This window comes from Drosophila takahashii, chromosome 3L (assembly GCF_030179915.1).
Source record: "Drosophila takahashii strain IR98-3 E-12201 chromosome 3L, DtakHiC1v2, whole genome shotgun sequence".
In the NCBI taxonomy this organism is placed as follows: Eukaryota; Metazoa; Arthropoda; class Insecta; order Diptera; family Drosophilidae; genus Drosophila; species Drosophila takahashii.
The window spans coordinates 22604865-22632761 of NC_091680.1; the positions used below are offsets into that span (position 1 = coordinate 22604865).

General features: G+C 38.1%; 2 protein-coding genes and 1 long non-coding RNA gene across 4 annotated transcripts in view; 1 reads left to right on the plus strand and 2 right to left on the minus strand.

Annotated features, from left to right (window-relative positions):
• Nucleotides 1–4116: 4116 nt before the first annotated feature.
• LOC108057971 (uncharacterized) overlaps nt 4117–27897 on the minus strand; it is a 29264-nt gene continuing 5483 nt past the window's right edge. Inside the window, exons 3-5 of the mRNA XM_017142450.3 lie at nt 9784–9889; nt 7351–7656; nt 4117–5528 (exon numbers count right to left, since the gene is read on the minus strand). Coding sequence (XP_016997939.1) covers nt 4401–5528; nt 7351–7656; nt 9784–9789 — 1440 coding nt within the window. The 5' untranslated portion in view covers nt 9790–9889 and the 3' untranslated portion in view covers nt 4117–4400. The remainder of the gene's footprint in view (nt 5529–7350; nt 7657–9783; nt 9890–27897) is intronic.
• Spn75F (Serpin 75F) lies at nt 21006–22269 on the minus strand. Its single transcript, XM_017142451.3, has 2 exons — nt 21278–22269; nt 21006–21207 (listed from the first exon to the last, which is right to left on the minus strand). The coding sequence occupies exons 1-2, from the start codon at nt 22245–22247 to the stop codon at nt 21089–21091; spliced, it is 1089 nt and encodes a 362-aa protein (XP_016997940.2). The 5' UTR covers nt 22248–22269; the 3' UTR covers nt 21006–21088.
• LOC138913206 (uncharacterized) overlaps nt 23579–27897 on the plus strand; it is an 84358-nt gene continuing 80039 nt past the window's right edge. The window contains exon 1 of one of the 2 annotated variants that reach the window (XR_011418864.1): nt 23579–24000. This is a non-coding gene — a long non-coding RNA (uncharacterized lncRNA). The remainder of the gene's footprint in view (nt 24001–27897) is intronic. The other variant, XR_011418865.1, reaches the window with a different exon arrangement.

Here is a 27897-nt window from a genome sequence, read left to right on the forward strand (position 1 = left end):
GGAAAATTATGGTGAAAAAAACGATCTAAATTTTAATTATGTATTAAAATACTTTTTTCTAAATTTCAAAACCATCGATATCGGTCTTTTTTTCATTAACCTTAGTCCGCATGCCTAACTAAAGTATTTTTTCTCCGTGCACCCAAGCAAAAGCTTTTGAAATACTTTTAATGCAACCAAAAGGCAAGGCCTGAAATTGAAAGTCATCATATTGGATCGTTTCGCATGCAGTGAATTGTTTAAAATTTCATTTCAATTATTTGGTCAATTGTTACGCATTCGTTCCCCACTGGTCACACACTGCGTATACTCGATGTGCCATACGTATGCGTATATATGAAAATACATCCGGCCCAGTAGCAATCGAAGGCCCTGAAAATTGTATTTACCCCTGTTGTTATGGATCCGTCCACAGCCACTGATTCCGTTTTTGGGGCTTTTATTTTTGTTTCTCTGCGGTTTGCGTGCTTAATTATGCACCAGACCCCCAGAACACCATATGTGTGTATGTGGCAATGGACTCTTCCGGCCCCCAGTTCCTTTAATCCGGCCGGGCTTTCGTCAAATGTTCTGGCCTAGTTCTGGCAATCTGTGCCGAATGTCCTGGGCCTTTTGCCTTGTTTTCGGCCCGTATTTTCATTCCATTTCGTCTGGCCGTCGGGTGTGCTTTGCCCTTTATGGATAAATTAGTTGGCAACACACACACACAGAAATGTGGGTGTTACATGCATATCAGTATGTGTATATGTACATTTGCCCTGGCAAATCAAATTGGGCTTGCTTAATTATTTAGATTAGCAACTTGCCCGAAAAGACAACCAACGACAGCCCGATTTATCACAGAGCCCGAAGAACTTTGCTTTGCGAATCGCTCGAATTCCAACTGTGATTGCTTGGCTAAATGCGAATCTGGAGATTGGGGAAAGCAATTTTCAACTGGGCAAAGTTCCCAAAACAACTTATTTCCTGCCATTTGTAAAGTTCTTGCGGCTCATCAATCTGCGTTAAATCGATTGCGCAAATATGCAGCGATGCCAGCTTACTGACAATTCAATTATTAGTGGTTCGTACTTCAAACACGGCATGATTTATTCATGAATGTAAACTGAAAAGCCTGGTTAATATTTGAACGAAATATCTTTTTAACTGGCTGTTGAAATAATAATGACAACTAATTGTTCACTATTTGCTTATAATTACGTTGTGAAACGGTTGACTCTTTTTTGGACAAGTTAATAGCTGTCCTTTAAAAAACCAAGTAAATAAAATGGTTAATAAATAAAGTAAACGAATATTAATATTTTAAAGCCTTCCATCCTTCCTTAATATTCATCTTTTATTTTGAGCAATTAAAAGCTGCTTGTAATTTATCTTTAATTGAGTGCAATTAAAACCTTTGAGAGCTTCAATTAAAATTATTTCAAAACCAAAATGATTCGATTTGTTTGACGACAGGGAATTAATCGTTTGGAACTGTTTGTTATTTATTTATGGTTTAAAATAATCAATATTTGTTTAAGTCCGAAATGACTGCGATTTTAAGAATTTAGGACGCCATTAAATTTTTGTGTTATGGTGTGTATACGCTAAAGAGGTCATTTAGGCAAAAAAAAAAACATTAAATCAATGAAAAGAAAACCTGCAAGAATTTGAACATTTTATATATGTGGATGTTATTTTTACTAAAAGAGCACATGTTTTTATTGCAGATATTATTATAATAAATCGAATTCAATAAGCAGAAGTTTTATAGTTTTTTATAAATGGAAGTATGTTCCTGTAGCTTTCAACTTACAACTTTAATTCGTTTCCATTAGTACCATTTATGCTTCCAACTTCTTGTGCTGAAAATCGAAGCTCTCCATAAATCATCGTCATCTTCATTAGCTTTGGTTCTTCCCTGCCACGTCACTCTCAATTAGTTGTTGGCAATTCCCGGAAGCCAGAGGAGAATCGAGACATAAATGCGATAGTGAAAATGAAACATTTTCAATTTAATGTTCTTCCGTAGCAGTCATAAAATAACAAAAGGAAAAGAAACACAGACGGAATGGTTTATTTGAAAATTTCTTACTTTTTATTGTTGCACGTTTCAACTTACTTCAGTTACGGTTACAGTTGGTTTTTCATTTTCTTCTCATTTCTGTTTGTGTCACATTTAATATGCATTTTTTTATTTAACCATAGTTGGCTGCACACCAATCGTAACGAAAAAGAGAAGGTCGTAAACTATGCATAAATATTGATGAATGCCATTGACAAATGTTGAAATTATTTATGCAAAAAAGAGAGGAAGGAGTAGCTTATACTTATGCAACAAAATGTTTATTCTTTAGCCAGCTTTAATATTAATATCAATTATTTAACATTACATTTAGTATATATTTTTTTACTCTATATAAAATGTTTTTGCTTTTTTTTTTGTTTCATATTTTTAGGTTCATTGGTAGGCCAAGCTCATAGAGGAAATAGGAAAAAAGCTCTGAGAGATAAAGAGGACTCTTTCAAAAGGTTTTGGGTCGATTTTCTTTTTAGTTCATATAGGAAAGTAAGGCAGCAATTTATGAAGAATTTGTTAGTCGGGACTTTGTTCATCGATCTTGTCGTTTTGTTTCAACTATTTTCACTAGAGGAAAGTAAGGCAGCAAGTTAAGAGTAGAGAGTTTGTATTGGTATTTCAGCAAGTGCTTTGTCACATTTAAGCCGCTTAGGTATACATTTATAAACACCCATACACATATATATATAATGCATGTATACATATACATATCTATTTGCTTGTATAACTATATATAGCTACCATAAATATGTTAATTTAATATGCCTGGATTTCCACAAATATCATATCATTCCGTCATCATCTAGCCGTCTAACAACTCAGTACAAATTCTTTGTTTATTTGTATGTTCCTTAATCGTCTGCCAATATTCCTGATTCTTAAAACTAATGCCAATAATTCAACACTAAAATGGTAATTTTGGATTTGGGGGGTATACTGAACAGATGGGCCAAGCATTGGTTAGTATGGATAATAAGAAAGAAAATTGCTCTTGTATGTTTAATTGACATAAAAGCCATCATGTATTAATAAATAATATTAAATTTTGTTAAGGATACTGATATTAGATAATGATTTTGAATCAGTCGAAGTAAAAACTATTTCTAATGTGTAAATTCCTATTAATTTGAAAATGTATAGAAATATAGCCTTTTAATAATATTTTTTAGTACGAATAATTGAAAGTAAAAGTATATAAACTTGCTAGGTCTTATTAAAAATTTTATTTTTATCAAATTATACTACTAGACCAAAATTAAAGATGCAAAACTAAATGCCCATCATCATATTTGCTCCCAATTCCACCAACCAATTTGTATTCCCTTTCAAACTTGTATCTACTGGGAAATGTTGTTTGGACTACTGCAGCGCGCAAACAGTTTAATTTTCAAAGCAGCTGCCAATTTCTAAATTCGTTTTTAAGAAGAGAACAAAATTAAGCAGAATTTTAATGTAATTTGTAATTTTTTCAAAAATTAGTTAGGCACTTCAACTGCAAACAATGAAACTGGATTGTGAATTTTATCCAAAAATCTTTGCTAAATAGGAGCCTAGGAAATGCGAGCAGCGATTTTTATATTTATAAAAATATATTCATATCCATAAGTATATTATAAATTTGATGAAACTCTGGCAAGCCTCTTGAAGCTGTTTTTACTAAATGTTTAAGCCTTTAATTTGTTATTCCATTAACTTACATTTTGGTTTCACTTTTGTGAACGTGTGTTTGTTTTCTTTTGTGGAAAATTTGCATTCATTGATAGTTTATCACAAGAATTTCACCGGCCAGCAACTGTTTGGTAATCAAAATTGGTTTCGATAGGTACGTTTTAGGTTTCGATAGGTACGTTTTAGGGAAATTAATTTGAAAAAAGGTATAGTTTTTAACCGTAAAAACAATTTTCCAATATGAAATTTTTCGCGAAAATGTGCCGCGAATTTTTAAGAACTTACACCAAGAAATAACTAGGCAATTTCTTAAGATTCTCTTTTTATGTCAGTTATATCAGGTAAAATGAATTCCTAAGAAATCACTGTACATCGAGGATATTTTACTCTACCGTCCGATTTATATTTTATTAATAGAAACAATAATATCGAAATCATTTGGAATACCAAAAATGTTGCCAACCAGCTTTTTCAATGCCTGTTCTAACGTTCTCCTCAAGGATCACTCGAAGTCGGCCTGACGCAGACCCAATTTGCTCCTGAACCCCGACATGTGCTTCCCCAGGCTGCGGCCCGCCGACGAGATGATGGAGGACGCCGAAGACCCCTCCTCCGCTCCGTAGTTGGCCTGATATGTGACTGGGAGCTCTGGCGACGGGGCCAGGAGCAAACCTCACGTCCTCACGAACTTGTAGACGATGAGGAATACCATAAAGGACAGGGCCACCAGGACGACGGCGGTGACCACCTTGGCGCAGGTGTTCAGGCCGGACTCATGGGGATTCAGTGGCCGCGAGCTCGTGTGCGTGGCCGATCTCCTCCTCTTGGTGGCCAGACCTCGAGCCAAGGCCGGAAAGGCCAGGGACTGGGTGAAGGTGAGCTTGTGTATGGACTCGCTGAGGCTGTAGGGACCCACGGAACCCCGGGCAGCGGCCCTCAAGAGCACGTACTCCAGGTCCAGGGCATCGAACAGGGAGTACCGAGCGGTCATCGTCGAGGACCGGCGCCTGCCGTCGTGCCGGGAGTCCCGTTCCCGATCGGATTGCGGCTGCAGCCAGGGATCGGAGACGCGCTGCTGGACGCCCGCCGCGCCCACAGCGTAGGCGGAGCCGGAGGAGGAGCCACAGGTGGTGTTCGCACCACCACCGGGACCCCCGGCGCCGCCCAGGCTGACCGCGGCCACGGATGTCAGCGACGACGTCGTCGATGAGGAGGCCGAGCACAGCCGCAGGTTGGTGGCCAGTCCGTTGTCGTGGAACTCGTTCGCATCCTCGATGGAGGTTTGGTCGGGTGAGGTCTGGGCCCTCTCCAAAGCGGCCGCGTGCTTCATCCGCAGGGCAAAGAGCCTGGCATGGTCGGGATGCAGCAGGGCACTCGACTTCCTCCGTCCATTGCCACTTGGCACCACGCAAATGCTGTTGCGCACGCCCCTCCGCCCCAGGGACAGATTGGGCGATCCCTGGGTGGGCGTGCTCGTGGGCGAGACATGGCAGGATCCTCCGCCCGTCTGGCCCAGCGGCAAGTGGTGAACCCCCGGCGGGGCTATAAAGGCGTTCGGCGAGGGCGAGGCCTGCACCGAATCGATGCCCGAGTCCCCGGCGTGCAGGGTATCACAGTACAGAGAGCTCCGCCGGTCCGTGGACAAGCTGAGGTGGTTGGTGCTCCTCCTGGCGTTCAGGCTCAGGTTGGTGCTCCCGATACTGCCGCTTCCACTGGCCCCGGCCACCGGACTGCTGACGCTCGTCTCCACGATGGCGGGGAACACGAACGACTGGCCATCCGCCTCGCCACGCGGCGAATCCTGCAAGAGTCCAGATCACATATAAGTTGGGTTATATTCCTGGGGGGATATCATTTTGGGGGATATTTTTAGGGGATTCGGGGAGTTCTTAAGCCGGTTCTCGGGTGCAGTGTGGGAATCGCTGCTTTTCGGGGGAGTGATATATTCTCAGTGGTGACTTGGTTAGTTAGGTGGTTCAAAAACGTATTTCGGGGATGGGGGATTGCATTATTTTGTACAGGGAGAAGTGTTGAGTCGTGGGGTTTACTTACACAAGGTGATTTTGGGTTAGTTTGAGCAGGGGTCGATCGACAAGAGAATGCGACAAAAATTATTTACAACGATTTTGTTTGTTTGTTTTGCATTAAGTTTTTTAATTTGAATACAAATATTTTTAATAAATCTGAGAAGCTAAACTTTTATTTAAAAATATTGGTAAATTTAATTTACTTAATTAACTACGAGAATTTCTATTGAAATTCCATTCTAGCTAAGCGCAAAAAGTAAGCTTAAATAAAATCAAACTGGCAGCTATATGTCCAATTTCAACCACATTCCCCTGGCACTTGTCGACCAACCCTTGCCAAAAATTGTGCATGGAAAAATAATATTTTTTTAGCGAAAAAATTCCCAATAGAATTACATGAATAACGAGTTCTAGGTAAAAAAGACGTGTAGAATACACAAAAAAACCTCAACAAGATGGGTACTGTGGTCAGATTTATACAGTTAGTAGTCAAAAACGATTAGAGCTCGTTGGAGGCTTAGTTAATTGTTAATCGAGGCATGCAAAAAGTCTAGTTTAGGTTTAGTTACGAGTAGCATATATTAGATAGAGAGTAGAGTGGAAAAGTAGAGAAGTGGAGCAGACTAGAGAGGCTGGAAAAATAGGAACTGTATGGAACCATACCCGCTGGCCCTCGGGGCCGCTGTTACGACGCAACTGAATGAAGCCCTCCTGGCGCAGGAGCGGCTACCACAACAGACCAGCAATCAAAACCGAACCAGAATCACAACCAGAACCGAACCAAAGCCAAAGCCAAAACCAATCCAAAACCATAACCAAAACCATAGCCATAACCAAACCAAACACGCAACGCACACACAGAAGGGTATGTATGTATTTGAGGCGGGTGGTGGTGTTGGTGGTGTTTGGTGGTGTTGGTGGTGTTTGGTGGTGTTTGGTGGAGTTTGGTGGTGTTGGTGTAGTGGGAAGAAATAGAGAGTCGGAGAAACAAATTAACGCAAAAACGCACAACTGGCCACAGCATAAAAACCACTAGCTTACGAGTGGTTCCAAAAAAAATGTAAAAGTAAAACTGAAAAGCCCCAATTTTTAAAACTGTTGCGGTTGCTTTTTCTCCAAAACACATATATTGGTCTACATTTTTGTTCAACTTTATATGGCTGGTATACACAGCAAGAAATAACACGTTCCGAAATTAAGACGATTTCTAAAGAATGATGTAGCGTTCTCACCAACAATTCTAGTCTCGATAAGTATGCAACAAAAATGTAAAATCTGTTTAATATTTAGAGAAATTAATATTTATGGCATACTTTTAAAAATGAATTATAATATTTTTAGAAAACTGGTATAGCACAAACAATTAAATTTCTGCAGATTAAGTATAAAGTTTCGTTGTCATAACTGCCAAGAAATATTTAATTGCATACCTTGGGGCTGCGGAAATAATGTTTTAAGTCTGACGCGATTTCTTGGCTATAAAGACGTAATAAAATATTTTACGATGTGTTGACCTCAATTTCCTTACTTCGAAACGTGTTTTTCGCTCTACTGTTTGTTAGAAAAAAAGGCAAAAATGGGGAGACAAGTGCCTACCTGGCTGGGCCACACCTGCAAAAGTGGCAGCGAGCAGGAGGGCTTGTTGTTGCCGGTCGGCCCAAGCCCAATCGTCGTTGGCCCCGCTCCGGATGCAGTGGCTCCGCCCGCCGAGGACGAGGTGCCCGATCCCTGCGACAGGCTGGTGTAGTGCAGGTGGTTAAATCTCTGGGCATCGCTGCTGCCGCCAGCACTGGACGCCTTCGTCCTCGTTGGACTCTCATAGCCGGTGGAGTCCTCCGAGGACGTCGTCTTCGGAGAGCGCCAGAATCGCTTCAGGCGCAACTCGCGCCTTTTTTCTTGTTTCTGCAAAATGCAATCGTAAATTGATTAATTGGCTTTTTTCCTGGCTCACCCATAGGTGTTCATTAGTGTTGTTTGTACGACTGAAAAAAGGGGAAAATCAACCCACTTTGAATGCATAAAAAATGGTACACATGTGTACTTCACTTGAGGGATTTTTTTAATTCCGTGTTTACATTTGATTCAATGTGTTTTTTATTCCAACACTGTAGCTATTCGCCCACATAAATGTTTGGATTTATTGCGGCGAAAGAAATTATTCATTTTAAAAATGATTTAAATAATAACATTAAAATAAAATGAATTAACAATTTATTAAATTAAACTTCACAAATTCATTTTCTTTTATTTATTTCTAGTTAGTTTCTTTTTTTTTGTATTTTGTTGATGTGGTGTATTTTTTAATTATTTAATAAATTATTTATTCAGTTTCATGGCTTTTCTGTGTTCTGTTTTAAGAGTCTAAAATTTTCTCTGTTATTAAGCAAACAATTGGTTTTCACATAACAATTACTCGAATAAATGAAAGACATTAATTGGCTAGGTTCATGGAGTGCATTTGATTGTGTTTATTAGTGACATTTAAATGGCGAATATAAAATAAAAAGTTTGAATTAACAAAAAATATCTTGCAATTTTTAACTAAATTTTTTACTGACTCGTTGACTAAATTAAATATACTATTTTAAAAAGCATATAAAAATATATAAATAGCTTCGCATGGAAATCAATTCCATATTTTTCACTGGCTTTATTATTATTGCATGATTTTTGCTCTCGTAATAAAATATTTTAATAGATTGTTCATGTTTTATTTCCAAATAAGCTAATAGTTCCCGTGAAGAGAAACGTTGAATAATTCAATAACTCAACTATTTGCAGCGCTTGTTGTATGTGGGACACATTCCCGATTTAAAGTCCCAATAATTTAGAGCCTCTGCTGGTAATTTAAAATTAATTGACCGCAACAGGTACGCGTGAGTAGGTGTAATTTAATTTACGCACTTGCGTGGCTCTTTGTTTCGGGAAAGAGCAATTGCCTTTGACATTTTCGTGCGGTGCCAATAAATATTTGCGTTGGCGAGATGCAACATCTCGTTATGCGCCTCTATTTGGTGATGGCCTACCATCCGACCTTGAATGCTTTTGGCGAAATTCGCGCATTATTTTTTCAATTTAAACTGTGGCACTTGCCGCTTGTTTGAGTTCCTCATTTCGCAATTTGTATGCATGTCAGCGGGCGAGTGTGTCTGTATTATAAAAGGCTTGTGTGTTGTTTTCCGTTAACAAATGGCAACTACCGTGCAATAACAGCAACTCAGAGCCGGCTGAGACGTGACTTGGCCGCCGCCATGTTGCATTCGTCGATAAGCCGCAGTCGCGGGAGCCATTGTTTGCCATTGTTTGTCGCTGTGTGCTGTTTGGTGTGCTGTGCTCGGTTTTCTCGACTTCTATGCAGCATATTGGCAACACGTGTGGTTAGGATGGCTCTGTTCTTATTGTCAAATCCCAGGATAAATACTCTCCCGAACAGGGAAAAAATAATGATTTCACCACTCGAATTCTTTAGCTCTCAATAAGAGCTCCTTATAAAACTATTACCAAACAATTTCCTGAGATTATCCCTTTAACCTTATTTGGTATACCTAATCAAGGCATTTTAAACAATATTAAATAATTATAAAAGCAAAGTTAGTAAAGTAAAAAATGGTTAAAGTAGATTTTCCATTTTGTGAAAAACAATTTTTTTACGATAAATAAAAAAGTTATACTTTTTTATAAAATTGTACATTAACACAAAACGGATGTCTATGCTATCATTTTAATCAAATTAAGTTAATGATTTTTTTTTTAAATTATAGTTTTCCTAATAACCTTATCCACGGCCTTTTAGTTTCATCACTCACACGCGCTGTTGTCCAAACCAGCAATATGTAAGTGCTAGTTTTACTTTAACAAAACCAGCAGAAAATAAAATCACTAAAATATTGGCTATGCTTAAACTTTTAAATTATGTTTAAAAAATTATAATGTTACTGATTATAATTTTATGTTAAGCCAAAATAAAAACCCTAAGCAAGCAATAATTGGTCCACCCTAAAATTCTCATAAGGTACAACGTATTTTTACCTGCATATTTTTTTAATATCAAATCCGTTTTATGTGTTTGGTGTTTCATCCCCAGTCCGTTGTGGCGCAAGACGAAAATCGATGGAAAACTGCACAGGCATAAATTCTGCAAAAAAAAAGAAATCGAGTCAGAGAAAAGGATAAATCAAGCAGCCGTGCAGGAGCAAATGCAGCCTTTCTGTTTGACCCCAGAGACCTCATGCGAGCTCGGCCAGATGTCCTGGCCTTCAATTCATTTTCGCCAAAGGAGACGGATCGAATTCACGGCAAGCCGGAAACATGTTTCAATTGCTTTACCTCGCACAAACAAACGGGGAATTTTAAAATGCTGCTTCTCAATTCGATTTTAGCCTGTTGGGAGGAAACGTCATAGCAGGAAACTGTCGCACATTAACACGCTGGCAAGGACAAAGGCAATGGCGACGACGCCATTAGTGTTTGACAAGGACACTTCGCACACTCACATCCAGCCAGCTGTATGGAGACCGCAATATGAAGAACCGACCCACCTCCTTTTCAGACCAACATTCATGGTGGTCAAGTTGAAGGATATACTGTTGGTGCCAGGATGGATGAATGCTTTTGCGACGCCTGCAAGCATAAATCAGTCGCCCGGACACGGACACGGATCCGGAGCCCCTCCGGAACCCCAAGGACCCCGTAGGACCGCGTAGGACGGTCCAATAATTAGTTTGAGCAATTCAATTCGTTACTTTGAATTAAGTTTGCCTTGCGGATCGCATCACATGCTAATGGGTGTTGTTGACAATCTTAAGTGCTGGTAAATGTCCCCAGAGTGCGATAATTTAGTGTTTACGGCTTTATTTGAATGACACTATAATAATTTATAATGCTACTGATTTATTCGTGGCTGGTAAATTGCGGGTAGCCTGATTTATTTTCACGTTGCTTTCCTGAAAGGCGATTTCGTGGATTTGTGCGATTTTTTTGAGATATTTTATAGATTGTGCTTCTTGCTCATTTTGGAGAATTAAACTAACAGTTAAATATTTTAGTATCCTAGATCATACTAGTATCTTTCACATAGATTTGACTTTGGTAATATTCAGTAAAACTACTCATTAACATTCTAATTTTTCCTTCTAGTTTTGCAATCAGCTTTGAGCAGTTTTTGGCCGGACTAAAACATTTAACTCTTGTGTCTGAAAGTTGTCGTAAACTTTTTCTATTTCCTCTATAATTTCGTTGATTGCCTCAAGGATGCCACAAGTTTTGTGTGCCTATACAATGACCACCGCTTTTTAGTTCCCACAGCCACAACAATCTGACCACACACAAACATTTAGACAGGGACACCTGGCCCCGTTCCCAGGCCCACACCTTCCCGATTGCTTGTTGCATATATCAAACGCTCGGGCAAGGACAACACGTGGGTTACCTCAACTTAACGACATTCACGTTTATTTTTTGTTCTGCCGACTTGAACTCGAACTCGGTTGGAAAAAGTTTGCCGTAGTTGTGGCGGTGGCCTTCGACCTGAAGGCACCGCACCACCCGTGTCAATCGATGTCAACACACGAGTCCGACGGTCTCATTGCCATTGTCAAGGCCCCGGACAGTCCGGTTCTAGTATAGCAATGCCACATACGTATGGCTATATGCAGCCCAGTCGGCACTGAACTGCCCGTCTGCGATTCCGAATCGCCATTGCATATCAAGTACTTAGTTCCCAGACATAAATCGTCGACGGTTGGCTGGCTTTCTGCATAAATATTTTAATGGAGATGGCGGCGTGAAGTTATATTGAAAGGCTAAAAAATTACACTGCTATTTCTTCATATTTAGCGTCTTATGTAAATGCTAATCAGGGATTAAAACCGAACGAAATATTGGGTTTGAATGGGTTAATGGTTATTACCGATATAACTAATTTTTTTATGTCGGTTACGGTCACTTATTTTTGACATAGTACCTTCCACTCTTGGTAATAGCATTAAAATAGGAAATAAATAGGAACAAAATTATAGCTTCATCGATTTTATTCTCTCCAACTCTGGGATTTAATTTCTTTTAACGATTCAGAATATTTAATTAAATTTAACAAAAATCTTAATTAACTATAAAGAAAATGTTAAAAGTGTTAAAATATCAGAAAGCATGTTGAATTGAATTAATTATTTTTAGAACCGTCCAAAAAGAAGATTCTGTACTTTTAATATGCAAACTATTTATTAAGTTTATTTGGATTAAAACACAGAGAAAGGGTGACGAGTTAAAACGGTAAAACATTTTAAAAAGTAAATTAAATTAAATTAATTATATTATCATGTCATCAGTAAACAAATTGTTATTTTAAAAAGTAAATTAAATTAATTATATTATCATGTCATCAGTAAAACAAATCGTTATGAAGCGTTTAACTATCAAAAGTTTTAGCCCTGATTTTGCATCTACAATTTCTGCTAGTTTTCTCTGTGTAGCCCGCAGAATTTTCGACTGGCCAATGCTCATCTCAAATTTCAATAACATCTAGCCCCCGGTTATCCTTGTGCTGGCTAGTTTTCACATTGCCGTTTTTTAAGCCCCCCTGTCCACAGATGATAATGTCCTTATCCATTTGCTGTCAAGCGTCCTTGGAGCGTGTCATGGCATAAAGTAGGAATCTTCGAGGGGCTGGGAGAATACAAGACATTGGCAGTGCGGAGCAGAGTTACTCCTCCATCACGACAGCAATTATACAAATGGCAGTTGCCCCAAGCTCGGTCCCTCCTCCCTCTTTATCCCTCCATTTCTCACCCACTCGCTTAACTCGCTTTTTGTGTTGAGCGTGACCAAAATTTTTAAATTGAAATAAATTTGCCTGCTTGTGTTTCGGCAGTGTCCTTGTTGTCCTTGCTGGCTCCCTTCTCATATCTATATAGTATCGTTATCGTGTTTGCTTAACGTGTTTTCCTTGCCTCGTTTTTATACAATTCCACAATTTTCCTTGCTGTTGCATAGTTTGCCATTTTTTCTGCTATTTGAATTATAAACAAATTTGGTTGCCCGAGGTCGGTTTCATGCACGGTCTAATGTCAGGGGTCAGGGACAGTCTCAGACACGTCTGTGTGAGAGTGTAAGGACACGGCCGCTTTATCGCCCGCTTCCTGACAAATATTGACAGCTCAGCCAAAGACAGACGTTTGCACTAGCCTGCTAAATCATATTTAATTAGCAGCAATTTGGGCAATTGTTATAAATGTCGAAGTGTGTGGCCACTGGCCAGCACAGTGGGTCAATTTTCGTGAAAGGCAGGCAAAATTACAAAATATAACACCTAAGCCTATGTCCTTTTTAAGTTATATTAAAAATGGGAAAATAAAGCTTTAAGCTGCACAGTGAAAATTATCAAAAGTTTAAGGTGCAAAATAAGGGGTGAAACATTTTAAAAAGTAAAACGCTTCATACTAATTTTATTTTACTTTGTATTTTTAAAACGTTTTTATTTTTATTTTTAAAACGTTTTTATATATAAAGGCACCTAAAACTTTGTATTACTTTCTCTGTGTACATTTGTAGTATTAATGTTAATATGTTTAATTTAGATCGTATTCAAAAGTTTTTAATGCGTTTTGTTTTATTTTAATTGAGGATATACTTTCGAACCGCTTTAAAATTATAGACATAAGCACCAAACACTCATGTTTTATACAACCTTAAAACTTTTTATTTTATTTAGGTCTTTACAATGTTTTGGTTTTTCTTTTTAACTGCCCTTTTGCGAAATAATTAAATTTAATGGAATTTAAAATTGCATGTCAAAACTTTTTAAATAAACAAAAAGTTTTTATGTTTATTATGGCTTTCTTCAATAGAATCGAATTTATTTAAATAGAATCCATGAAAAATATTCTTTATGAAAAATGAATTAAATTGCCTGTTGGCCAATAAAACTTAATTATTTAATCAGCACTTAAAACTTTTTAAAGAAAGATTCTTTTAGTACATTCTTTAAGTAAGACATAAAAAGTCTAATTTAAGTTTTTTTTAAGAGGGCATTAAACCACTTTACAAATTTTGGATTCACCATGGTATCTAGTTGGCCTAGATGAGGAAATTCCTCCTTCGCAAAGGCAACTTTAACGGCAATACTAAAAGAAAATCCAGACAAAAGCAATTTAAATTTTATTACACACCATTTAGTCAAAGTGCCAGGACTTGGTGAGTGAGTAAGTGTGTGGTGGAAATTATTTATGTAGCCCGTGCGGCCAACAATGTGTTTTTGTCCGGAGTCCGGAGTCCAGTCCCTTTTCTTCGTTTTTTGGCTGCGGCACTAAACTTTCATGTGTAAAATATGGTTGCATACTTTGCCGGGCAAACAGAGCCGTTTACCTCTTGAAGAAAAGTTTTCTGGGGTTTTTTGTGGGAGTCGTTCAACTCTCATTGAAGTCGACTCATTGTTTCACACGGGTATTTGACTTAGGGCCAGCTGGCCCCTAATGGATTCCCAGATGTGTTTTTTAAGAGGGGGTCCTGTGTTTATCAACCTGTTCGTTGACCTAGGCGGCAAAACGCTGGGTATGGGATTAAGAAACTTGTTTGCGATACTTATTAGTTGCTAAGAACCGCCCTTACCCTCATTTATTAGGCTTCTTTATGGGGCCAGTTGACCCAAACCGAAATTCATTTGGCTTACGCACAGCTTTTCACTTGGCCTTTGACAAATGAAGTGGGTTAAAAGTATAAGGCTGTCCCTAACTCGATCAAGATTTGCCGGAGATTGTTAACTAATGCAGATAGAATTCATTAGATTAATCACGTTTGTTTTGTACTTTTATTTAATGTCAATTAAAGAGTCTTTGCTGTTTATTCAAGTTTAATTGGATTATTTGTCGATTTTGTTGAATTAAATTTATTCTTTAAATCAAATACCCATTATTTGTTTAACTTTAAATGAATATACTCCATATTATACTTTATTTGCAAATCGAATTCGTGGCGTGTTTATTTCAGCCTTTTGCATCTTAGCCTCGCTTGGAAATTTCCACAATTTTTCCAAACTTATTCCTCAGACTGCCTTGAATTTTCCGGGCCCTTCCCGAAGCGCTCCCGCAAAATGGAAGCCAATGGATGAAAAATTTTTCCACTCAATTGAGCAGCAACTCAACTGGCAGCTGGACTGAGTTTCATTTCTTTCCCATTCAACATTCACCATTCAGCTGCCTTGGCAGCTTCCTCCTTTGACTTTCTGCCTCTTGGCGCCTGCTTTATGCAAAAGCAATTAACTTAACTTTTATTTTCCAGCTTCTCAGGTATTCCCTCTCAATACGGAATTTGCATAAAATCGCGAGGGCAGCGAAATGAAAATGAGATGTCCAATAGCTTGCGCATCCCCTCCAGTTTTCCGTTTATCCGGCTCTGTTGTTATTTGATTTCGCTTATGGTGTGTTTGCCGTATTAACAGTTTAGCACATTTTACGGCCAAAACGTGACATTTTGCTGCCTATGAGCAATCTGTTTCTAGGGCATTGTATCTGCATCTGAAAGGCGCTGGAAGCTTTTGGTGTCCGTCGAGGGTTTCCCGTTCATTGTTGTCCGTTTTTGTCGCTTTCCACTCTTTGAAATCCACTCCAATTTTAGGGATTTGGCTGCAGGATAACAACTGTTTTTGTATATATCCTTTGTAGGGGTATTACTGAATTTCTTGCGAGTCGGTCAAGAGGCCAAGAATTTTCTGAATTGACTGACATCGAAATGCTCTTGTATAAAACACTTGAACAGGCTACTGGTTTGCAAAACGGGGAGGATAAGATGGTGTCTTTGTTTGCAATTCTCAGCTCCTTAAAGTGGACTTTGATTCCACTTGAATTGATAAGGATAATAATGTGGTTCTTAGTCGATAAATGGATTGGTCATTAACTCAAATAGCCTTCGTATTTTAAATTGTAAGTTTATCTTATCTTATGTTTTGGTAACATTTCTTCTTTATAGTTTAAAATACATTATAATTCCTCGACAGATTGTGGTTCTGCAACATATACTGAAGGTTAGAATTTAAATTAATATAGGTTTGAACTCCAAACTAATTTTAATTAAGTTTGAATTTGTAATGATGTAGATGTAAAATTTTAATACTTTTTAAATGAAGCTAATTTTAATTTCCTCTATTTCGCAGTTCTCAACTCATCCAGAATCAAGATAATTTATTTAAAATCGCAAAATGTCTGCGAAAAAAGCATTAAAAGTTCGCTGGGCCTTTATAATTTGGAATTTTAAACCAGGTACTCGTCCTGGCTGCCATTGTACACCCAGAAAAAAAAATGACCTAAAATGTCAAAAAATGGCCTAGAATTTAGGTAAAATTGGCCTAAAACTGGGGCTAAGTCCTTGAATGGCCTAAAATTTAGGATTGTATGACCTAAAATGTTAGGCCATTCATGGCCTAAAATTGGGTAATTTTTGGCCTAGGTTTTAGGTAATTGCTGCCTAAAAATATGAGAAAACCCCTATCCAAAATTTTAGGCCTTCTTTGGCCTAAAAATATGTACTGAAAAATTTATAATATTATAAAGTAAATACAGAAAAGTTTATAGCTAACTCGAGGTCAATGTCGGGCTTAGTCTTCAAGAAGTCGTCATTATGCCAACACACAAAAAGGAGCGAGGAGGCTTCACAGTTCAGCAGTGAAATCGCTGTCTTGGTGAACGATCGAAGTGGGTTACCATGCAAGCCGCGCTATAACTGGTTGGGAATTATAGCGTCGCCAGAACAGTATCAGAGTTCCGTGCAAATTTATTTAGGTAAAATGCATTAATTTTAAGGCCCACGATGACCTAAAATATTAGGCTATACGGGACCTAAATAGTAGGGCAAATATACCAAAAATTTAAATTTTTAGGCAGTACATGACCTAAAAAGGAACTTTTAGTCCATTTAAAATGTTTTAGGCTATGCATGACCTAAAATGTTGTCCATAATTTTTCTGGGTGTATTTGTGCTCGTGCACTTGTAACTGTGGCTGTATGGGTGTTATTGTCTACGTGGCAAAACTTCCGCTGTGGTTTCGGCTGCTGCGGTGGTTTTGGCCGCTTCGGTGGCTGCGGCAACCGGAAGCGCCAAACACTTTCCGGTCACGCAGTCACAAGGTTTGCCCTGCTTCTCTCAGGCCAACGAAAAAAATAACACAAAGTCTCGAGCAGTCACTTAAGCTTAAGTGTTGTTGTGCGCCAACCATTTTGTGGCCACAGCAATAACAATAGAGCCAACAATGAGGGCAACTCAATTTCTATGCGTAGCACAACGCGACTTTTCGCAGGGCGAAACTTTGCCAAAGAGCAGCCACAAATTGTCGAGGAAACAAAAGTTACCAGACCGCTTCTAGTTTTGCATTTGAAATGTGCCAAATAAGTTTATAATTGAAAAGAACTTGCAGTCAAAGTCTATGGCCGTAAAAGTGGGGAGCACTTATTAAGTATACGCACAGTGGCACGCAAACACATTTGGTTATTACATTAAAACCGATAGTATTTAAAACTAGGTTGATAATATAAAAAACTAAGCATCATAAAAAATAACAATTCAAATTTTAACGACCAATAATTATTTAGAGTACTTTTGTTTTTAAAACGTTTATTTTGCAGCCTTAACGTTTTTATTTATACACAGAGAAAAAAAGGCCAAAAATGATCATTAATCGGGTATTTTTTCATATCAATTTTGGTCCCATCTGTTTTCATATCAAAATGATATTTCCGAACATATAATTTTGTACCATATTGATATGAAAACATAACATTTTGTTATGGAAAAATTGATATGAAACAATATCAGTTCCATTCCGTTTTTTTTCTCTGTGTAGTCTCAATTTTTAAACATGTCTGGATAACCAAAATCGTTTATAGACCAATGGTTTCAGGCAATATATTTTGAGATAATATTTCTTAAAACACAAATAAATCGCTATTTCTAGTAGTTTTCCTCTACAAAATGTCATTCCGTCCATCTGTCCGTTTCTACGTAAACTTTGTTTTAAATCTATTGGGCTTTAACTTCCTAAAAATTTTCTTTCCACATAAATAATGCAACACAAATTTAAAAAAAATAGACTCGGTGTTTTTTGTCTTCTAATCTTGTGAATATCATTTTTTAATAATGAAGAGTTTCGAATTAGATTTAGAATAGGAATGGTTAGATATTAATGAAACTCGTATAGGAAACAAGGTTTAGATTCGATTTTGAACATATTCTCTTATACTTTGGACTTCTTTATCATATAGTTGTTCTATAGTTCTATAGAAATATTCAAAAAAACAAAATTAATACGTAATAATACATTTTTAAAACAAATAAAAGCGTACCTTATTATTTACACAGGTCTAAAATAACAAAAAATAGTTGGAAGGATTCAAGCCAAAGGAGCTGAAAACGCAGAGCATAACACGTGCATTCACTATAATCTACGTTTCGTGGAACGTGTTGGAGCTTTCCCCCTGATTTACTCACACAAATCATTATCGATTATAATCGAAGTCATGTGTATAACGAGCGTATTCGATTTAATGCCCAGTCCATTAGTTAAACAGCCTTGGTCTCGCCACGAACCTGACCCTTCCTTTGTGTCCCGGTGTTAATAAGCCAAAAGTCAATGTGTTAAATGAGCTGTGGGGTTGATTTGGCGACGAGGGGATAGGAGGGGTCTGTGAACTAGACGATGGTTCAGACTCGTGTGAACATTCAATAAAAAAATGGGTGAAAACAAAGGATAACTTATGCAGTCCAGGTGAAAGCCAACAGTTGGACAAGGGTAAACTTAAAGGTTGGAAAGAGGTGGGGTAAATGGGGTAAATGGGGGAAGAAAACGTCATCTGAAATTGATTCCAGAGGACGCATTTTTGGTAATTTTCTAACTTTTTGGACTGTACTAAAATTGCTCACTAAAATGTTAACAGATAAACAAGGGAAATAATATTGTAATTTTGAAAAAAATATTTCTAACGAATTTAAAATAGTTACTGTTTTTAAAAATGGCTACCCAAGTGTTTGCTTTAGTAGCAATACCCGTAAACAAATTAATTTAATGCTAATGCGTATATAAAGATTTTTTCCGAATTTCAGGCCCCGTAAACATTTGCCATTTCTTATGCGCTTCTCGGTTATCGTTTTTATGCCCTTTTCTGCCATGTCTCTACAACAAACAATGGACTAAAATGTGATTTTAGTTTATGTCATTTTGACACGCTAATACACATTCTCCTTAGCCCGATTTTCGAACATTCGAGCGAAGAGGAGGCATTTATGAGCTACGGCATTGTTAGTCGAATCCATTTGCCATATTGCCAAGAAGAGCTGGCTGAATAACTTGCACTCGAGTGCACTTTGCCTTCATTATGATCATACCCATCGACGTCGATGTTTGGCATTCAATTCAATTAAGTGAGTTTAACTTCTGTGCAAAAGAGGGAATAAAGAAAAGCCAAGGATAAAGTTGAAGTACGAGAACAAAGGGAGCGATTCTAGCACGAGTATCCGCTGTCTGCCCTATAATTGTTGCCATTTGTTCTCATCAAACTTTTCCGTTTCGTAGGTTATTTGACTTTTCTCACGACTTTTACTTTTTAGCCTCACCCTCAACCACCCTCAACCACGCCACAGTTATATTAAATGTTTAACCTTCTCTATGAGGTGTTTAATATGAAACAATTTTTGGTATTTGGTAACGTGCTTTGATATTAGACGCAATTAAACATTTGTTTGATCTGGGGACTTACTTTTTTGGTACTAAAATTATTTTTTATAAATTATTATTTTATAAAATAACATATTTATGAATAATATTTTTGTTTACTTTTCAAGAAACCGTCATTTAAGATGAGTGCTACCTTCAAAGTACCTATTAAAAAAATGTTTAAGTATGTATTTTTTTTAATTTGTTCCCCGTGTAATCCTTGGCTGCTGCCTGACCTTCCTTCTAGATGAGCCAATCCACCTTTTTGCCACCGCCATCTGTGGTTCTCGGCCCTGAAAATTTCATTTGTGCATTCCGGTGATGCCGATGTCGATGTCGCTGCACTCTGTTGCATTTTATAAGCTCTACGTGGCAGCAATCACCCCGAGGAAACACCACTTACTCCCGCCCCAGGAAGTCCTGCTAGCCATGTGAAACGTAGGCGCCATCGGTTTTTATTTTAACCAATAAAAGTACTTGGTGCATGCAAGTTTGTTGTGATTGTGCGGCCAACGGAGCGTATGAGCAATGTCATGTTGTGCAAGAACTTACAAGACCCGTAAATTGGGGCACTATTTCTAGGTTAATTGCTCTCGACAGGGTTTTCAAATGTTAACTAATGGATTTTAATAATTTATTTATGCTTGGTAATGGGGAATTCTTGTCCCTTAATTTAAAATTTGGTGTCATATATAATGAAAAAGATTTTCTAAACTTTGTGACGAAAGCATTCACTTTCCTATAAAACTTTCAAACATCAGGGATCGAAAATAACAATTCTATAAGTGTTTATCTGGTATATGAAAAGACAAATATATTTACCTTTCAAAAAATATAATTTAAAGTAACTGTAATCCCTTACAATTTAAAGTAGTTTTACCTTTTATTATTTTCACAAATCAGGAACTTCAAAAATAGAGAATCACTCTGATATTCTCGGTCAATTAGTTTTTGATTTCTTGCAAAGCTTTGGCTGGTTAACTAAGAATTTAAATAATTTATTTCAACATTCGATACCTGTATTTATTCGACCTTAAAACCGACCTCGAGGTAGCTAACCCAAAATCAAAGCCGTACATGGCAGCTCAGGAGACCTCCTGCCAGTTTTCACATCCTTAATTCCGTTCATTTCGAATCCTGTGGAGAAACCGGCACTTAGAGAACCGAGAGCTGTCGTCAATGTCTTTCTGGCACCGCTGGGTTTGTGGGAAATCAGCGTCGCTTTCCGGTGCCCCAGTCTTATAATTTATGCAATTGCAGTATGCAAGGAGGGTCGCCACTCGGCTGCCATGATGCAATTGTCAGCATTTGGCTTCGTTGGCACCGCAATCGCGAGTAATTGTGGAATGCCACGGGGCACCAAACTCACACAGTAAAAAAAAAAAGAAAAAAGGGAACAGGAGCTGGAAACCAACGTTGATGCTGATGTTTTGTGGCCTCAATTTGCTTAAACAGGCAATTAATATGCGCGGCAACGTTGTAAACAATGCCATTGGGGAATCGCGGGATAACCCCACTTCAGCCGCTTTCACTAATGGCCGGAATAAACACACTTTTGTGCGGCTCTTGTTTGGCTTAATTCAAGTTAATTTAATTTACAATTCAGCTGACATTTCAGTGGAAATTCCTGCAACTGCACTATCAAATATTCTCCATCCGCCCGACCATGTAAATGTTGCTCTGATCCTTGATAACGAACACAAATGCCTGGTTGACTTTGACGACTCTTTGGTCGTTGTCGCTCCCCACATCTGCTTTTACTGGAAGTAAAGCAAAATAAATCAATAAGGATCACCTATGTGAGTTTTGGCCTTGTAAAAAATTGCTTACTTAACACCCGATTAGGCTTGACTTCCAGAAAGTTGAATTGCTTGAAATTAGCTGCATCCGCATGGCTTTCGTCACCAACGTTGTTGAAAATATTCTTAATGCCCACAGCTTTCAGGACTGCATTTAAGTCCATTGTTTCTTGGACTGTGAAAAGGGGCAAGAACACATGAGTCTCTTCTGCTTTTCTCATTTTTATTTGCAAATATTTATCCAGATTTTGTAGCACTTTCTGGGTGCCCTGTCGTCTGGGAATCAACACCAGCATACCGATATCGGTCCTAGAAAATGGGATCATAACACCGCGGACTTCGTCATCGTTGAAAAACTCAAATGGAGCTTTAGTATACATCATATCGACTCTGATGATGTAAGGCGTCTTGTTAGGTCTGGCGATACTAAAGCTCTGTTTTGTCAGCGATTTAGCTCGATGCTTCCACAAACACGACATAGACATACCCTGTAAGGCCACAAGTTGAGTGGCGTTGCTTAAATCATTTTTATCAAAAATGTTTTGTGAAGCCTTCTCAATGGTTTTGCTTAACCACTTCTTAATTTCATCGCCTGACTTTTGGCCGTCGGAGAAGTTCATGTGCTCCACATCCACACCGAGATCTTTATTTATTTTCTGTGTGTTTTCCGATACATTGTAATCCGGTGAAAAATAAATTCGATTTGCCATTACAAAATGCTGCCTATTCGCTTTCCAACGTGCTTTTCCGAAAAAGTTCACAATCTTGGCACTACGACGGCCTGTAAATTGAAGGGCCTTGGCCAATTGGTAATCCTTGCGAATATCCTTGTCTAGATAGAGAAGTGCCAGAGCCTGGTGAATCGCAAACGGCGAAATCACAAAGTTATGCGGTAACTGTTTACTACTCAGCTCCTTTATCAAATTAATTTGAAATCGATTCCCAAAAAATCCTTCTGCCAGCAGCAGCAAGAAAAAGCTACTTAAGTGGGACTTATACATTTCAACGGTAATAATGTGACTAAATTTTTTTTGTCAGAGTTTAGATATAATAACCACAAAGAAATAATTTCATTCGACACACTTTACAAATGAGCCGCACGAAAATGTATAAAAAAGCAAAGGGTCCAGACTAGCTGATGATATTTCTATGATAATAATAACCGGTAAAGAAAATGTATTATTATATCGACTTGGCTAATAAGTTCTTAAAAAGTGGAAAATTTCAATAAAACTAAGGAAATAAATAACTTTGATCTGTTCAAAAATTAATTATATAAAAATAGAAACGCTAGGAGAGTTGAGACATTTTGAATACAGAACAATGAAATCGGTACAAATTTGAATTCACACGGCTTAGTTATATTTGTAATTCGTCGGTCATCGTTGGACATCAACAACTGTTCTCTATTTACAAATTTTAAGCTAACCTGCTCTCGTAATTTCCAATTAAATGCAACCGAGTAAAGTTTTATAATTATGTTATGTTCATAATTATGTTAATATCATCTCTACAGCAACGCCTCTTCACTTCCGATTTTATTCCATCTCAGCGAGTTAACCGACTGCAATTTTAAATCCGAGCTCAGCTCGTGGCATAAAACGTTTGAGCGCTCATTGCATTTTAATGGCATTTTAAAGCGCTGATGTTCCAGGACAGCGAGCAGCTGAGCGAAGGGAGAAAGTTGCATTGGCAGTGGCTGAGGAGTCGATTTAGATATGCTGCCATACAACGCCCACATGGAGCTTCAACACTGAGCGAAAAGTACACAATACCAGTTTAGAGGAAGGAATTCACAAAAGAGTCCACAATATTATAAATGTAATTTAACTTAATTTTATCAAATATTTTAAAACTTAACCTTCATTCAAAATTAAAAATTAACATTTATCAACAAACAATTTATTTCACTTCAGAAATCACAACTTTAAAAGTAAGGAAACTCAAATTTACAGAGAGTACTTTAATTAAGTATCTATTGTACCAAAAATAAAATCTTTAAAGCTCAAAATCGTCAAAAATAGTTCTAAAAGTAGTAGCGTAAATTTGAGTAAAACTAACTAGCCTTTAAAAAAACACAATAATCTTTTATAGCAGTCTTACGAATTTAAACATAACAAAACAACTGCTTTCATAATTTTTAGTAAATGGAAGCTGCAGAAAATGCACATTCAGACCTTTTAAATCCTTTCTCCAATTTAACGAAACCAATGTTTTGCAAAACTTAGACGAATCAATGTTATTTTCCAACACTATCTAAAAGTGCTTATAGAATTACATATGTGACACTGAAGATTTTATAAAGGAGCAGCACTTGGCTATTATATTTTTCCTGTGTTGAAAGCAGTTTTCCTAAGCGTTTGCCACTTTATGGGGCCGGCGTCTGTTTATCTCCGTCTCTGCCATTGGCTGTGGGGTTTCCTTGGTCTGCCCACGTAGTTGGAAGCTCGGGAAAGGCAGAAGGAGTCCTGGCAGCACGAAGCGGAGGTGCTAAGGATCCAGGAGCTCCGGCCGAGACACAGGCACTGGCTTTGGCGCTCTGTGTGTGGCATGTCAGTGAGCACTTACACTAATTTCCAGTTATTTGCATGCAAAATTACCCGGCACCGGTAGAAGCAACGGCAATAGGAATGGCAGCGGCACCACAGGAGCAGCCAACACTAACCAACACCAACGCAAACACAAACAAGCCTAACCGACACCAAGAAAGTTGGTAACTGCCCCTTGCTCTCTCTGCACCGGAAGAAAAGTTGGGTACGATCTGCAACACATAAAATTAATATCCCATAGCTATAATTTAATGTTCATGTTAAATGTTAAAAAGACAAGGGAGATGACAAGAATGCGTTAATTCTACAAAATGGCGAATTCCTTACAAGCCTGTAGCTTGGCGTTAGTTTTCGTTGACCTTTGTTAACTGGCAGTAATTCTGTATCTAAAATAAGATGAGTAATCCTAAAGTAATACTTTGGTGCAATTAACTTATTTTATGGCCAACCTCCTTACTTAAAGTTTCTTTAAAATTAAAGAAACCCAAACCGATATTATGCACTATTTTATTTGATTTTCCTGCTGAAAGTTTGTATTTAGCGCAAAATATTTTCCTGTGCACATCCCGTCCATCAGCCAATTAAAAGGAGAAAATTATGTTAATTTTGAGGGGCCTCGACTGCACTGTCATTTATCATTTGGCCCCGATTTCCCGTTATGGCTCTGGCCGCTCCATACCCACCGAGCTCATTATTTGTACCTCCCACTCAGAACACCGAAATCCACCGCCGTTCCTTTGCCACTGACTTAATGCCCGTGATTGGCATTTGCCACTACGCCTACGCCTGATGGCAATTTTTATTCCACCGCCTTGCAGCAGGACCCAGAAAATATTGTGTGGGCGTGAGCACTTGTACCAGCTCACACATGCAACACCCACCCACTTAGAAATACACAAACACACCGAAACTCGGTCCTCAGCGAGGACATCAATAATTTATATAGGAATTTGATAAATTATTTCGTACGACAGTCCGCTGCTGCCGCAACTAAATAAGTTAATTTGTCATAGGCAAGCACTACAAAAAATTGTTCAGACATGTAAATGGTCTCGATGGGGTTTTGGCTTAAGCTTTTGGTTGAGCTCTGATAGGGAATACATAATAAATTTGTTATTAATGGCCTAGACATGTGTACGCAGGATAAACTACTTTCATGTGCTCAGTATGCGTCGGAATAACCGTCAGCACGTGGGAAATTAAAAAAAATTATCTTGCTTGTTGTTTTTTATTTAGAATATTTTATTTTAATTTGTTTTTAAAATTCGGAATTAATACATTTTTTCTAAAATAAGGATAGCATTTTTATTTTTAAAACTATTAAATCCCAATTTTGAAAGCATAATTGTATAATTAACTAATTATTATTAAACTCTATGATTTTAAAAATAAAGACAAGGAAATAATATCGACAATTAGCTTTAAAAATATCAAACAAAAACACCTCTTGACGAGGTAAAAATTTGGTGACGATCGCAAAGTCATTGAACCTACGTAACAAATTTTCAATTACCACATACATTAGCTCACATCATGAGGACTATTTTGAAACTCAATGAAAAATGTTAAAGCTTAAACAATCATTGCTTTAAGCCACCAGCCGCATTTTCCAGTTAGTGCTCAATCCGATTTTCTTTGCATAGGTTAAACTTTACGGACTTCAACCACTTAATCTCTTGGCCCGGTTCAATTGCAAGTTAAACAACTCAATTTGCCCCGGGGAAGCTATCGAATATGGACAGGCGATTGCACAAGCTATAGTGAATCAATTGCCAAACAAAGGATATGGCCACACCCACCCACACCCACACACATACACAAACTCACGCACATCGTAGAAAGGGGACAATCAATGCGCTTCCTGCGACTAGATAGGACTAAGCCATAACAGCAAAAACAACTGGAAAACAACAATTTAATTAAAAATTTATAAGCGTGTCGTTGTCTTGGCAAACAAGCAGCCAAACAAAGCAACAACAGCAACAAACTGTTGCTGCAACACCCACACGAAGGCAAACACCAAAACAATCGCAGAAAGGGTGAGCGAGAGGACAGCGGAAGTGGAGCACTCGAGCGCCCCCTGTTGGTGGAAAACGACGGCACACATGAGCGAACCGGAAATGGCCTGCTGCCATTGTTCTGGCCCCCATTTTCCACCCCCCCTTCTCACTGTCATTTCGACTCGGCTCATTTGCTTTCGAGTTCCTGGCTTTGTTTAGACTTCAGCCGACTAATTACTGGAACTGGAGCTCCACTCTGAGCACCCATTGAGCTTAATTAGCACGAAAAAAGTTTCCCTCAGCCGCAGCGACATAATTGAAATGTTTACGTTTTGTTTCGCAGTTGGTTTTCCCCGGCTGGTGTTTGCTTTGCGTTTGCCGCAAAAAAGTTTTGTTTTTGCTCCCCATTCATTTCAATTAATTTGCAATTTTGTTAGATCATAATTCTATGCATATTCCGTAAGAAGCTCCAGCTTCCGTTTCTCCTTGGGCTTTGTTGTGGTTATCCTTTATGCTCATTATAAAAGCGGGAATTACCTAAAGCCAGTCGACATTGTCTGTGTGCGAGAGCATTGTTCTAGCTGCGTAATTTATGGCCACAACCCTGGTAATAATCTTACCGAAGAGAACGCTCCTGGGTCGCCTATTTATAAATGGTTCTACTTTGGGTCGACCTTCAAAAATGAGACAGATAATATACGACTTCAATAGGTGGCGGCGGCGCGGTGATTGATGGTAAATGCGTACTTAAGGTAACTACCGATTTCCTGATTAAGAGATAAATACTCAGGCCTATTCCACGTTTTTTTTGAGAATATTCATGGAATGCCTTTCTAAACACAGTACTCAACTTAACGGTGTCTTGTATGTCTTATATCTTTCCAAAGAAATAGCAAACAAAACTAAATGATATATTTTTTTTTTCAGTTGATCTTGAGATTTAAAGGCGAATAATTACCAATATTTACAGAATCATTATTCTTAGCTGGATAAGTAAATTAACAGGCAATTTCCCAATTTTTCCTTATGAATTCCAGACCACTTTGTTCACCTTAAAGTATCCTTTAACCAGAATGCCTTACCCACTTAAAGTTTACAAAAAAACATTTTAAGAAGCCAAAACAAATTTCTTGCTTTCTTTTCCCCTTCTCCTTCAGTTCATTTTACTCACCGTGCGCCACTTATTTATCTCCCCCCACTTTATCACTGCTCCATAATATTTTTTCTTCGTGGCGTTATGGGTAGCATATTTTTTGGCGCCCGCTGTGGGGCGGAAAATTGCGGGGTTTACATTTCAATATCAGGGGCGTCTGTAAGACTCTTAAAAGCTTTGCCAATTGTTGAATATTTTACAGTTTTTTATTAGCTTTGTGTGTTTACCGATTGTCGCAAAAGGTTGTTCTGCTTATTTGTGTACTATATACATATATACAGTATACGGTTGGTTATATATCCAACATGTTCACACGGGGACATTAAATGTACCGCCGTTTGCTCGCCTTTTTCGCTGATGTTGTTTTTTTCTGTGATTATTTCTCATTAACAGGAACGCAGAGAGCTGCGCTTATAATATTTTTGTTTTTTTTCTGCTTTCTGGCCCCATTTTAATGGACACGGACCGTTGATTTTAACGTCTCGTGCCAGTCGACGTTGTTGCTTTTGCTTGTCCGGGCTTTCTTCCTTTTTTCACAAATTAGTCGCACGAACATTTTGCCGCTTTGCTGCCGCCGCTCTGGAAAATTGTTTGCAACATGCAAAGCAAACCACAAAATAGGCCGACAGAAAGCCCATAGCCAAACCCAGACCCTCGGCAGACCTCGATGCTTTCGAGTGAAAGCAAATATGCACTGGAGCTGGCAGCGTGCCTGAAAATTAGGGTCCCGAAACTATCTTTACACTAGGAAAGAGGCCGAACAGTTTAGACAATGTGATCAAGAAAATTAAATAGATTATAATCTATAATTATAGATTAAATGGAGGGTAAAGTGCTATAAAAATTAATAGCTTCCTTCACGTTGTAAAATATAAAAAACTCAGATAAGTGGATTTTAGCTGCTGTATATAGATGAATACTGTAAAATCACTTATTCCTGAATCGATTT

Bases quoted from the DNA above. Each gene is read 5' to 3' on its own strand.
- Spn75F (XM_017142451.3), bottom strand. From the start codon at position 22,247: ATGTATAAGTCCCACTTAAGTAGCTTTTTCTTGCTGCTGCTGGCAGAA. The intron at 21,208-21,277 runs GTAAGCAATTTT...CTTTACTTCCAG, and splicing joins CAAGCCTAATCGGGTGTTAA to TAAAAGCAGATGTGGGGAGC.